This window comes from Erinaceus europaeus, chromosome X (genome assembly GCF_950295315.1).
Source record: "Erinaceus europaeus chromosome X, mEriEur2.1, whole genome shotgun sequence".
In the NCBI taxonomy this organism is placed as follows: domain Eukaryota; kingdom Metazoa; phylum Chordata; class Mammalia; order Eulipotyphla; family Erinaceidae; genus Erinaceus; species Erinaceus europaeus.
Window position 1 is genome coordinate 99,543,068 of NC_080185.1, and position 14,397 is coordinate 99,557,464.

The window sequence follows — 14,397 nt, forward strand, 5'->3', positions numbered from 1 at the left end:
CAGTTAGGCACACAAATATTCCCTCTTAGCCATTATACTATGTTGTTTTCTAGCAAGACATTAATATGCCAGGCCATTTCATTGCCACTGCTTAGGATGTCTGCTTGATGTACTAGTAGGAAATAAGAAACCTAGTTAAGCAACTACAATTTAAACCATCTTTAAGGGCAGAATAAAAATTTGTTTGTCCATGACTCCGTGTGTGTGTGTATGTGTGTGTGTGTGTGTGTGTTTACGTTTATGTCTTTGCCTGGCTTATCAATCAATTATCAAGTGAATTAGTAGACTGGGGTATCCAATAAATTCCTTTTTTCCCACCAAAACTATGTATTTAATAAGGTGCAATATATATGGTCTATCAAATATTTTTAAACAAATGAATTAAAGTGCTTTAATGTGGATTGATAAACTTTTGATATTAAAAAGGGTGAAAAATGTTGAGAACACTGGGATCTTATCAGAAGAGCCTAAGATGAGAGTTTTAAAACTTGAAGGAATAGATCCTAATGTTGAGATGGCAGAAAAAGTGATGACTACTTTTAACAGAACCCAGTCAAAAACACATATCCAAATCACCACCTATTCTTGTCAACATTGATGCCTTACAAAAAGTATCTAAGAATAGAGGGGCTACTCTAGTTTCAAGGTTTATTTAATTTTTTAAAATTATCTTTATTTAGTTATTGGATAGACACAGCCAGAAATTGAGAGGGAAGAGGGTGATAGGGAGAGAGACAGAGAGACACCTGCAGCACTATTTCACCACTTGTGAAACTTCTCCCTGTAGGTCCCCACCCGGGTCCTTGCACAGTATAACTTGTGCTCAGCCAGATACACCACCACCCGGCCCCCCAAAGTTTTTTTTTCTTCAATCTAAAGTGTCTTAGTAAATTACCAGTGTGAAGTGCAATCATCCATGCCACCATTTTATGAAAGGTGAGGTTCCTGTCCAGTTGTCTTCGAATTCTTGTTGAACAGCACTATGAATTAAGGGGGAAAGAGTGAAAGAGTCATTGTCAAGAATTTTTTCTTTGTGCTATAAATCAGATACATATCTCCTGTTATTTTCAAGTATTGTGTATTGTTTTACTACTTCATAGCATTTATGGTTTAAAGGGATTTTTTTCATATATTTACTAATTGCTAGGTTCCTCCACAGTTTCTTTTTTAAAATTTTATTTATTTATTATTGGATAGAGACAGAGAAATTGAGAGGGGGAGATAGGGAGAGAGACACCTGCAGACCTGCTTCACCTCTTGTGAAGCTTTCCCCCTGCAGGTGGGGATCAGGGGCTTGAACCTGGGTCCTTGCACATTATAACGTGTGCACTTAACCAGGCGCACCACCACCTGCCCCCCTTTCCACAGTTTCTAAGAGTCTTTGTGGTAGGCGGTATTCTTAGATGACTTCCAGGATTCTATATAATCTCTCCTTGAGTGTGGGTGGACCCTGACTGTGAATATGATGGCATGACATGCTCCTAATTTTGTTACTTGATATTGCAAAAGAAATCTGCAGAAGTAATTAAATTCCCAAGTTGGCCTTAAGAGAGAGATTATTGATTAGGTTGAACCTAACCACATGAGCTTGAGTCTAGAAGTCAAAGTTGGAGGAAGTCAGAGATTCAAAGCACGGAAAATATTTGATGTGCTCTTTCTGGCTTGAAGATAGCAACAATTACAAGACATCTTCAATTTGAGAGTGGTACCTGAATCACCATTAGCAAGGAGACAGGGTCATAGTCCTACAAATTGAAGGAACTGAGTTTTGCTAGTAAGAATTAGGTCGGAAGCAGATTTTAATCCAGAATCTCAATAAGAAAATTTAGCTTAGGAGGTGGCGCAATAGATAAAGCACTGACCTCTCAAGCACAAGGTCCCGAGTTCAATACCCCGCAGCACATGTACCGGTGTGATGTCTGGTTCTTTCTCTCTCTCCTCCTATCATTCTCATGAATAAATAAATAAAATATTCTTTAAAAAAAAAGAAAATTTAGCTCAGTTGATGCTGTGATTTCAGCCTTGTGATGCCCTGAACAGAAAACCTGGTCACAGGATGCTGGACTCTGAGCTATAGAACTGTAAACTAGCAATTAGGGGTTGTTTTAAGCCACTGAGTTTGTGGAAGTTTGATATACAGAAAGAGTTCATAAAGTTCTTGGAGTTCTAAAGGATTAAAGAATAGGGATTTGTAGGGTTAGAAATCAGTAGTGCATTACATTTCCAAGAGCAAGTTTTGCTACTGGTTATACATGTGATGGACCCCGTCCTACCACCTAGCTGTATGGCATAAAACAATGCCTTAAGTTTCCAGTTTCCTCTTCCACATATTTATCATAGTTATTTCCTCATAGGTTTGTTTCGGAGATTCACTGAGAGGGGTTTAATAAGTATTTGATTTTATTGTATTATTATTTAACTTCTCAGCTTGTAGGGCTCTCTAGCTAGATAGTACACTTCCATATGTAGAATAATGTCCTGTAACATTATTATTATTTTTTTAAACCAGAGCACTGCTCAGTTCTGGCTTATGGTGGTGCAGAGGACTGAACTTGGGACTTGGGTTCCTCAGGCATGAGAGTCTGTTTGCATAACCATTATACCACCTACCACCTAACCATGTAGCTTTTAAAACCTTCTATTCCTTGGTTTAATGAATTATATTTCTCCCTCCTAGGACCTAATATGATTATTCTAAATCTATAGGAATGTATTTATATATGTATCAATGCTTGGCCATAGAGCTTTCTTCTCTATTTTCTGGAAATTTATTTTGAAACTTCTGGGGAAAAACATCCTGGATCCAGAGCCAGAGAGGTAATTCACTGAGTAGGGCACATGTGAGTGCCATGGAGCTGGGGGAAGTTCTCATGCTGTGGTATCTGTCATGCCCCATAATTCTGTGTCTCCATCTGAATGGAAAGGTCAGCCTAGGAGAAGCAAAATCTTACATGAGTAATGCCCTATATATCTACCTACCTACCTACCTCATTTGATGAAAAGGAGTGTGATTTTATTCTGGTCTCTACAGTTTTACCCTTGTCACCATCAATATGAATCATCAAAAATACGGATCCAGGAAAAACAAACAAACAAACAAACAAAAAAACAGAGCCAGGGATTTCAATGCCACTTACTGACTTAGAGGCTCAAGGAGGAAATAGACTAAATGCTAGAATAACAAGGAAATGTGTTTGAAAATGATAAGTTTCACTCAATAATGCCCTTCTTCATCTTAATGGGTATTTTTTTTAAAGCTCATTACTGTAACACACACACATTTTATTAAAAGATAAATCAAGCTACTAGTCACTAAGGGTCCCTAGAGTGGGTCCTAACAAGATACTAAACCTTTTTCCCCCCAGGTATCATCCATAGTATAGTCAGGAATGGCAAAAAAAAAAAAAAAAAGAAGTTTTTCCAGAGAGAATTCACATGATACTTATATGGACCTTCAAGATAATACATCCACAATTTTCTAAAAAGTGGTCAAGAGAGCTAGGTGGTGCGTGGGAAAGAAATGCTTTGTTACCTCTGACTCCTCAGGGCTTTTTGTTCCTTCTTACCACATAGATGGTATCTTTCCAATTTTCAGTCACTTCTGCATTATTGTCAGTCACCTGCTAGTTACCCAAGTTGTCACCACTTGCTATAATTTCCTTACTGAACTGTCTCTTTGCTTTTGTCATTGACTACTACAGAGGAGTTCCATCATTTACAGCTATAACCAATCTCAATAAGCTAATATTTGAGTGCAAAGACAATTATCAAGTCATTTAGGCATGAATTTTAGTCATCTAATGTAGGATTCTATACTCTATTCAAACTTGGAGATAAAAAATTCAAAAATGGGGGATTGGAATTGAAAGCGGAGATTTAATGGGATATAACATGAGTATAACAAAACTTTAAAGTTTGGGTTTTGTTTGTTTGGCCACCAGTTTTACTGCTAGAGCTCACACTGCATGATTCTACCACTTCTAGAAGATTCTTTTTTCTTCTTCTTCTTCTTCTTTTAGATAGAGGGTGAAAGACAGAGAGAGAGAGAGAGAGAGAGAGAGAAGGTGAGACACACAGCATGTGGTGGGGGCTTGCACTAGGTATAATTCATTTTTATGTACAACTGGCCTTACTATATGTACAAACAGCAGATGATCTGAAATAGATATTTACATACAATTTAGGAGCAATCCTAAAAGCCAGCCTTGAATAATCTATAGAACTCAGGATAAAGTCAGCTGACATCAATGTCTGGAATAATGATGTCAGTAGACTATGTGATAAATATGAAGAACACCACTTTATTTGTATAACACTGTTTATAATTTTAAATGACATGTTTATTCTCTATTTCCTCCCAAAAGTTCTAAGCTCACCAAGCTCATGACTGATCCATGTGGTGATTCTGCTTACCATGTGACCTCAGTGCTTAACACATAACAAGCACTCTGCAAATATTTAACTGACAACTCACTAGGTGAGAAGCTTAGTCAATTAACATACTCTTCCAATGCTATATTAATTCTAATATTTATATTCACATCTGCTTTTCAGCTAAGTAAAAACAAACAAAAACCAAGCATACTATGAGACAGGAAGTCCAAGAAATTTACCCTTGACCACATGTTCAGAGATAGTCACAATAAAGGTCATAGGTTACACACACAAATTCAGTCTCTTACTTTACTGTTTCTTTCTGATCTTAAGATCACGGCATCCAACTAGTTAGAACTTAATTTCTGCATGGAAGTTTGAGCTATTAAGGATTCTTTGGGACCTTCTCCATTGCCCTCAGCAAAATACACCAAGAGTCTTTACCCCTATCTTTTCCTAGAGTGGACCAACCATGGGGCTTCTTTCTCCAGTTATAAGACAATGTATAAAGTATGAAAGATTTAAACTACTAGATTCTGAATGGAAGTTCAGTGACTGTTCCATTCACATAGGATCCTACTAACAAATCCTTTACTTTTGAACATCTGTTTGGTTTCTGATATATATTTCCCCCAGAGGTTCTAAGACCATAGTACTACAACAAAACAGGATTATTTTAGACAGCAGGTAGGGAAGTGAATGGGCTCTGGGGTTCTGATGACCTGGATTTGAGTTCTAACACTCCCATTTAATGTTGTTCTCGCCTCACTAGCTTGATGTGAAAATTTCATGAGATGGCGGCTGTGAAGACTCAGTATGTAGTAGCTGCTAGGATTTCCAGTATGCGTCACAGTATGTTCATTCACTTTATTCCCAGTAAGGAAAAAATATTATTTGGAAAGCTTACATTACAGGTTGGGAGACCCAGAAGGACAGGTACAACCCAAGGTCACAGTGAAAGAAGAAAGCTTGCTGTTAATTTTAAAAGGGTTCTTATAAGCTCATGGGGTGGTGCTGTGGTTAAAGCTTTGGGTTCTCAAGCACGAGGTCCTGAGTTCAATCTCCAGCATCACATGTACCACAGTGATGCTCTCTATCCCCCCTGCCTGTCCTCTCCTTAATAAATATTGGGTTGTCAGAAAAGTCATGACACATTTTTTGCATAGAAAAACACGTCATGACTTTTCTGACAGCCCAATACATTAAAAAATCCTTTTATATACACGTTTCTCTGTTTACAGAGCTGAGCTTCCGCATAATTTGAAGAGCAGCCTCATTTCATTCCTGCTTTAGAGACCATCCTGAGGCTCTTCCCTCCTAGGCCACAGGAAGCCTAGAAGCTGCCATTACAACACACACTGCACAGGGGCATAGCAGCTTAACTGTAGTGTAATTTGGGTCTGTGGGGTAACGAAGATTTCTTAAGAAGCCATTCTGCTGAAAACACTGGGCTTACTTCCCCTAAATGGAAAGTATTCAAATAGTGAGTATGGTGGTGGAATAAAAATAAATTGTTACCTTAAAAAGAAAGTTACAGTGTGTGAGCTTCACTTTGCAAATTTGCATACCTATGATGTACCAGACATTGTACGTTACAAGTAAGGTCACTAGTAAACAATAATCAACAGAATTTCACCTTTGTGGATTTTAGGTTGAGAAAATTATTTTGGAATCCTTATAATCAATATCTACTTAGTTGTAGCCTTCTAGTTCTATATTCTGTGCTTTTGAAGAAGAAAAAAAAAAAGCTTAGGATGAAGACTGGGAAGACAGCATAATGGTTATGCAAAGAGATTTTCATGTCCTAGCACCACCACAAGCCAGAGCTGAGCAGTGCCTTGGTAAAAATAAATAAGCAAACAAACAAATAAATAAATAATTACAGTACAAAGGTGAATTTATCATGACTAGGAAAAATGAGACAGAACTCAAGGCAAGTTCTATTTATTGTTGGCGCTTTAGATCATGTTCTTTCACCCAAAAAGTCTGTGATTGCCAAATTTATTATTCACTCATTGACTATATATTTAATTTCCTAACTAAGCAGTGAAACTCTAGCTCTATTCTCCAGCCTCACCTCATATATTTACCCTTTACAATTCCTACATCCTCGTCCAAGTAGATTGCTTGCTACTGTCCTCTATAAATCACCTCCATTGAATGTGTTTTAAGTTACTTGATGTGAAATACAGCTTATGAAAAAGAAAAACAGAGGCTACTAGTTACTAACAAGCCAGTTGAATGGGCCCAATATAAGACATCTATCCCTGTTAACTACTGCCCTAGTAGGGTGTGGTGAGTAAAAACAAATTCAAAGATAAATTACAAGTCACGCTGATACCAGACTTGGAAAAAGGAGATTTCCTTCTCATCTCCTATGCTTTTGCTCATGCCATTTTCTCCAAGTAGAGTATCTTTCTCTTACACATCCATATCTGACACCATCTTCTCTAAATACCTTTTCTTTGTCCCCTAGCCTCTCCTCCTGACACATTTTCTCTCTCCTTTGATTCCTTGTAGTTATTGATCCACTGATTGGGGTCTCACATTTGTCTGAGTTCAATGCTCTAAGGGAGAGCTTTTCATTCAGAAAGAGAGACAGGGAGAAAAGCAGAGGGAGAGAGAGACACCACAGCACCGAAACATCCCCCACAGCCTTGGCACTCCATGTACTGCTGCGATTCTAGTCTCGGCTGCTCATATGGCAAGGCATGTGCTCTACTCAGTGAGCTTTCTCTCTGGCCCATAGCTCTTTATTTGCAATGTTTTGGTGCAATCCACCATGCTTTACTTTGTACAGCATTTATTTGAGCATACACATAGATCCTACGTCCCTTATTTCTCATGTTTTGTGTAACAACATCAATAAGAAATCCATATACCATTGTATAGGTTCTTCCTACATAATCTTATACTTTCTTTTAGTGAAGTGTATTTTAGGGCTCACTGAATTGTTGAAGCAAGGGTGAAAGGAGCCATGGGCATTTAGAAACTTTGAACTTCCCAGTCCCATGGAGTGACCACTTAGTCACATTTATTATCAACATCTATTGATTTCATCTGTGTGGGATGTTACAACAAAAGTGGTTTTCTCTGACTTTTTTTCCCCCAGAAAATTTGGCATAGTCCTGTTAGATCAATTCCAAGTTTTATGTGAGTCTCATAAAGCCCTGCTAACACTATATAATACTATACCTGTCTGTATCTGTATGTACACAAGCTTAGTTGCTATTATAGAGGTAGACTTTAAATTAAAAATATATCTATTTTAGGTTAAATGGTTATCCTAGGAAGCCCCATCAACAAATATTTAGAAATAAATTATAGAATCAGTCATGGCTTGGCTCACGAATTTTTTCCAGAGGTGGGAATCTTCAAAATCACTGATTTGTTTTCCCCAAGAAAAGACATTTGATTTGACGACCTTTGTCATTTCGAGGAACTCAAACAATGTGAACATTTGTTCTTACCGCGCTGGAACCCCTGAGGAAGGAGAGCAGGTTTCGACAGACTGGAAGCAGGATCAGCATGCAGTTGAAATTCAGGCAGGCTGCAGGGGCCCTGGCCAATGCCAGTGCTGACTGGAAGAGGCAGGGTAGAAAGCAGAGTAACTCCAATGGGCACGGAACCATGCCCTGTCCCCATCCAAATCCCCCAGGTTCCTAGCTTGAGACCCACACCAAAGACATCAAATTGTCTGTAAAGGAAGGTCCTTCAGATGGATGGGGAGACAGCATAATCTCTGTGCAAAAAGACTTTCATGCCTGAGGCTCTGCTGTCTCAGGTTCAATTCCTAGCGCAGCCATAAAGTAAAGTTGAGCAGAGCTCTGGTTTCTTTCTGTACCTTTTCTCTCCGTATCTTCCATTAAAATATATAAATAAGAAAAAAGTTTTAAACGAAGTTCCTTCAGAGTCAAGGGTTTACCATTAGGGCCTAAAATGACCCTCTACCCCCCACACCCCAGCAGTACACAGCTCTAGTTTATGGTGGTGGGGGGATTGAGCCTGGGACTTTGGAACTTTAGGGCAGGAGAGAAGGACCCTCTATTTTTAAGCAGGTACTCCCCTTCAGTCCCCAAATTTTATTATGAAAAATTTCAAACATCAAGAGAATTTGAAAGAATGTCACAATGAATTTTTTGTCAGAATCTACCTTTTACTTTCTACTATTCATGCTTTATCACTTATTTATCCATCTGTTCATCTATCTGCTCACCCCTTCATTCACCCTTCAAGTTTTCTTATTCTTTGATATATTCTAAAACAGCAGACATCAGTTCATACTCCCCTAAATATTGAGCTAGAGTTTGATACAGAGGGACCGGGTGGTGGCGCACCTGGTTGAGCACACATGCTACAGTGCACAAGGACTCAGGTTCAAGGCCCCAGTCCCCACCTGCATGGGGAAAGCTTAGTGAGTGGTGAAGCAGGTCTGCAGGTGTCTCTCGCCCTTTCTAGCTTCCCTCCTCCTCTCAATTTCTGGCTGTCTCTATCCAATAAAGATAATTAAAAAAGTAAATAAATAAATAGGGGGTTGGGTGGTAGCGCAGTGAGTTAAGCGCACGTGGCACAAAGCACAAGGACCGGTAGGATCCCTGTTCGAGCCCCGGCTCCCCATCTGTGGGGGAGTCACTTCACAGGGGGTGAAAAAGGTCTGCAGATGTCTATCTTTCTCTCCCCGTCTCTGTCTTCCCCTCCTCTCTCCATTTCTCTCTGTCCTATCCAACAACGAACAACATCAACAACAATAATAACCACAACAAGGCTACAACAACAAGGGCAACAAAAGGGGGAAAAATGGCCTCTAGGAGCAGTGGATTCATAGTGCAGGAATTGAGCCCCAGCAATACCCTGGAGGCAAAATAAATAAATAAATAAATAAATAATCATTTAAATAAATAAATAAAAAGAAAAGTTAAAAAAAGAATAGAGTTTGATACAGAAACTGAAACTTTTTAAAGAGGACTTTCTTAGCACTAACACTGACCTCAGCAGTAATTAAAGTTGGCGGGGTGGAATGCTTTGCCTAAAGCTGTTGCATGCTTTGGATAGAAAAATGAAGGACATTTTTCCTTCTCATTATAAAACTTGAAAAATGAATAGCAATTATAATAACACAGTATAGATATATGGTATAGTTATTATTAATTTTCGTTACTAGGGTTTTCCCTGGGACTCAATGCCTGCATGAGGACACCACCACTCCTGGGGATTTTTTTTCTTTTGATAGAGGGTGAGACAGATATAGTCAGAGAGGGAGAGATGGGGAAATAAATAGGAGAGATGCCTGCAGCCTCACTCTACTATTCATGAGGTTTTCCCTCTACAGGTGGGGCTAGGGACTTGAACCTGGGTCATCACACATGGTAATATGTGCTTTTTACCAAGTGCACCATCACCTGGTCCCTGTAATTATCTATAATTACGATTCATAATACATATTAAAATTAGAACTATTAACTAATTAACTCATGGCTTCAGTATGCTATAACAAATTATATCTTCTGGAGTCAGTCATAATTATAATTATTTTCATTTGCAGTGCATAAAAGACCTGGCAGTTCAAGGAAACTAAGAATGCTAATGAACCAAAGGAAAACTGGAGGTCTTCACTCTGTGGAACTAAACAAGAAATGTGACCCTTGGACAAGTTCTTCAAAGACTTCATATGTAGGGAAAAGCTGAATTTCTGAAGATCATTCCATATCATGACTCCAGGCATAGAACTTTTCATACACAAAAGCAGTAGGATTTAGATGATTTGGAGAATATGGGAAGTCCTGTTTATGCTACATGTGTTAAGCCTGGACCTATCTCTTCAACTTGGCCTCCCACTTCAGAGTCAGTATTTGATTTCTCCTTTTAGGCCTAAAGACTCTTGCCCAAGGTGTTGTAATGGAGGGAGCTGGGATGAAAGTACTATTTGGGCTGGTCAGAATATCTATGTAAGATGTTAAAAGGAATATGAACATGAATCTCTGATGACACAGTTCTCTGCTGAGAAATATGAACCAGTAAATATTGTCTTATAAGTACTGCGCGCTAACCAATTGTGCGACTGGAGCACTCGAACCAGTAAATATTGTATGAGTGGAACTTATACTTACTCCAAGAAGTTTTCGAGTATAAAAGTACTTCTTTCCATCATCATAAACCTTGTAGAATGTGATAAAGAGGTAGACATTCAGTCCCAGCCATACTAGCTGCACGAAAAGAAAATATTTGTGTGGAGTTTTCACATATCAATGAGTAAAGTGAACACAAACCTGTAGTCAAACCAGGGTCAAGATTTCCTCAAGTTCAGTTTTCAGTAAACACAGCTGCATTCCCATAACAGTGTCAGGACATTTCTCTGTAATTAACCTTGTAACCCTATGATTGTTTTACTGCTTTGTCACTGTCCGAAACTATCATCTATCTATCTCTCTACTCTTCCTCTTCCTCTTTTCTCCCTCACCTTAGATAGAAGATAGCAGGTAACTCTCCTTAAAATAAGAAAAGAAACCATGTTGTCTCCGTACCAGTCACGCATTTTGTTCTATGCTCACAGCTGGCTATCACCTTCCTACATCACACAACATCCCACCCTACTTAGAATGAGTCTCATTAGCAAAAATCATGAACCTTCAATTCAATTTAGTAACTTTTTCTTAACATTTGAAGGAAAGGTTACTGGGTATGAGTGAGGAGGTAAAAGGTATGGGGTATGTTTTAAAAAGAGACCCTTCTGGATTATGGCTGATTACTTTATTTCAACCCAAGCTCTATAGTGACTATTTCTTTAACTGAGTTTTGAAGTTATTAAATGTTCATAGACTTTTGGCAAAGAAGGCACTAAAGCAACTCTGTTTTCTAAACTTACTTTTTTTTCCCCTTATTTTTGCTTTCCAAACTTTGTCTTTACTTTCAAGTATATGACTGTATGATTTACAAGGAGGTCATTTCTCTGGGAAAACTTGTGGTAGGAGATAAGTGTGATTTGAACTTGTTTTCTGTAGCAATTCTTTAAAAGGAACTCTGTTCTTAAAATGATGACAAGCAATCAAGCTAACAGCTCTGAATCCTCAAAAGAAGGCCCTCTATCACATTAAAATATTGGTTTGCCATAAAATGGTTTTCAAGAGACAAAATATATGTTGTTTTATTTGTGCCACTGATTTCTCTATAACTTGAAAATTCAGACTCAATATTTACTAACTATCAACTCTTTCAAATTTTTCATTAGTAAGTCTTCTTTTTCAATATCTATATAATGCCTCATTGACTATTTGGAAAGCTTTTTTTTATAAATCACAATTACATTTTTCCAGCTGTCCATAACTGTTTTGCTGAAACTACCACATTGAAAGAATAGTTGTTCTTTACTATGTTAAAAAGATGCTAAAGCAAAACTTCTATTTGAAAACTAGGCATACGGGAGTCGGGCTGTAGCGCAGCGGGTTAAGCGCAGGTGGCGCAAAGCACGTTTGAACCCTGGCTCCCCACCTGCAGGGGAGTCGCTTCACAGGCGGTGAAGCAGGTCTGCAGGTGTCTATCTTTCTCTCCTCCTCTCTGTCTTCCCCTCCTCTCTCCATTTCTCTCTGTCCTATCCAACAACGACAACAACAATAATAACTACAACAATAAAACAACAAGGGCAACAAAAGGGAATAAATATAAAAAAAAATTTTTTAATTATGTTTAAAAAAAAAGAAAACTAGGCATACTTGTAAAAGTTATATCTCGAGCTAGGCTATAGTGATGTCTATAGAACTATATTTAATACTGCATATGAAAAATAGTTATCTTACTTCTGTTCCCTTCCTTTGAATGTTTATAAACCTCATATTTCAAAATTACTACAGAGAACAGAAATATTTTTTTAAAGTTGAGAATTTCAATTATTTTTGCTATGATTACTGGAATAAAGACCAATACGTGGGGGTCCACATGGTGATGCACCTGGTTGAGTGCACATGTTACAATGCACAAGGGCCCAGGTTCAAGCCCCCAGCCCCCACGTACAGGGGGAAAGCTTCACAAGTGGTAAAGCGGTGCTATAGGTATCTATCTCCCCACTCTCCTCTCAATTTTTCTCTGCTGCTACCTAAATAAATAAATAAATAAATAAATAAATAAATAAATAAATAATTGGAAGAAAAAGACCAATACATGAACCAGTCCCGTACTTGCCATTTGGAAAATGGTACAAAATTTCAACTGGCCATTTTTATGTGTGATAAGCACATAAAAAGTAGAGAAATTTGCCTGTAAGTAAACATTAATATTTAACCCAGATCCAGGGATTATTAGCATGAAATGTCTTCCTTCTACTCCCTCTGTGAAATGCTAGCTCACTTAGTTCTCCCCAAAATTAAAGAGATACTCGAGGTGAAACAAGGTCAAATATACATTATTTCTATCAAAAACTTTGAGAGCATAACTCAGTTTGCCTACAGATGGAAACATGTTCACACACGAAATCAGTTTTCCATCAAACAAAAAAGCTTCCCTTTAGTTCCCAAGAGAATGCAGATAAAGTCAGATAATTCAGAATTTATCTCTTACTGGTACTTACAATGACAAAGATGGAGACTCCCTCATTCACAGCCCAGTTCCCCATGGTCACAGAGGTTCAATGCTTGTGTCTGTTTTTCTTCTCTGCTGTGCTTCTTCTTCCCATGAGGAAATGAAAACAGCAGATTTGGGGCAATCTGCTTCCTTTTCTATTATCAGAAATTAGCTAATCATTGGTCAACTGAAAGCTTGTTTTATGCATACATATACATATATGAGTGGGTGTACAGATATAGTCCATATAAGCACACAGAGGCACATATAAATTCAGTATGAATTCATACTCACAGATGAGGAAACTGATACTCAGAGCACTTAAATTACTTGGTTAAGGTCACATAATTAGGAAATAGAGTTAAGATTTGAAAACCAGTTTGTCTATACTTTTCACTATGATGCCATGCAAACATTCCAAACTGCCATTTTCATCAAACTCACTCCAAACCCAGCTACAGGAAATGAAAGTACAGTGATTATACTAAAATGTTAGCTAACTAAATGGGATCGGAACAAGGGCATGTCAGAGATGGTAGAAGAAGCCAAAAGCCAAAATTAGCACTTTGCACTTTTCCTGACTACCAGCCAGTTTTCAGCACATGAAAGAAACAGGAAGGTAGGGTACTAGAAGGTAGGATGAGACCATTCTGAGGTCAAAAGCGACTAAGTGCATAAGGGTGTTTGTACAACAGCTAAAGCTAGTAAAGAAGTTTAAAAAATGGAGGAACAAAAGGGAATGAAAGAAGAAAAAAGAGAACCAGGACGTCTCACCTTGTAAAGGACAAACTTTACAGCCAGAAAGTACCTGGATTCGTGTCCCCAGTCACCACATGGAAGCATGGGGGTAGGGAGGGGTGGTTCATGAATAGTGAAGCATTTCTGGGTTTCTCTCCTTATTGCTCTAACTCTGTCTCTCACTCTCTATCTTTAAAAAAATCCTCCTCCTCCTCCTCCTCCTCCTCCTCCTCCTCCTCCTCCTCCTCCTTCTCTTCCTCCTCCTTATACACTCAACCAGGTGTGCCACCACCGGGACCCCAGGATAAACATTAAAATGGCCATTCTACCAAGAGCAATCTACAATTTCTATGCCAATTCCTATCAAAACTCCAGTAGGGTTTTTCAAGCAAATTGAACCACTTGTTCCTTTCATGTATTCCCAATGCTTTATGTCACTGTCCTTTACTGGATGTAGCAGTGATGAACTGTGTCACATCCAAGGTGCTCCCGTAGTCTACATCTAACATGCCAATGAACTGGTAGACTGGAACAGGAGACTATAAGCTTTGGCTAAGACTCATAGGTCTGCAGGTGTCATTCTTTCTCTCTTCCTCTCTGTCTCCCCTCCTGTCTCAATTTCTCTCTGTCCTATCCAATAAAATGGAAAATAATGGCCACCAGGAGCAGAGGATTTATAGTGCTGGCATTGAACCCCAGCAAAATCCTGGAGGCAAAAAAAAACCCCACAAAACA

The 14,397-nt window shown here is 38.5% G+C and overlaps 1 protein-coding gene across 1 annotated transcript in view; it reads right to left on the minus strand.

Moving 5' to 3' along the window:
- LOC103113644 (cytochrome b-245 heavy chain) overlaps nt 1-14,397 on the minus strand; it is a 134,037-nt gene that overhangs the window by 26,755 nt on the left and 92,885 nt on the right. The window contains exons 2-5 of the mRNA XM_060182625.1: nt 12,932-13,028; nt 10,482-10,577; nt 7,845-7,955; nt 896-980 (exon numbers count right to left, since the gene is read on the minus strand). Of these exons, the coding sequence (XP_060038608.1) occupies nt 896-980; nt 7,845-7,955; nt 10,482-10,577; nt 12,932-12,976 (337 nt within the window). The 5' untranslated portion in view covers nt 12,977-13,028. The remainder of the gene's footprint in view (nt 1-895; nt 981-7,844; nt 7,956-10,481; nt 10,578-12,931; nt 13,029-14,397) is intronic.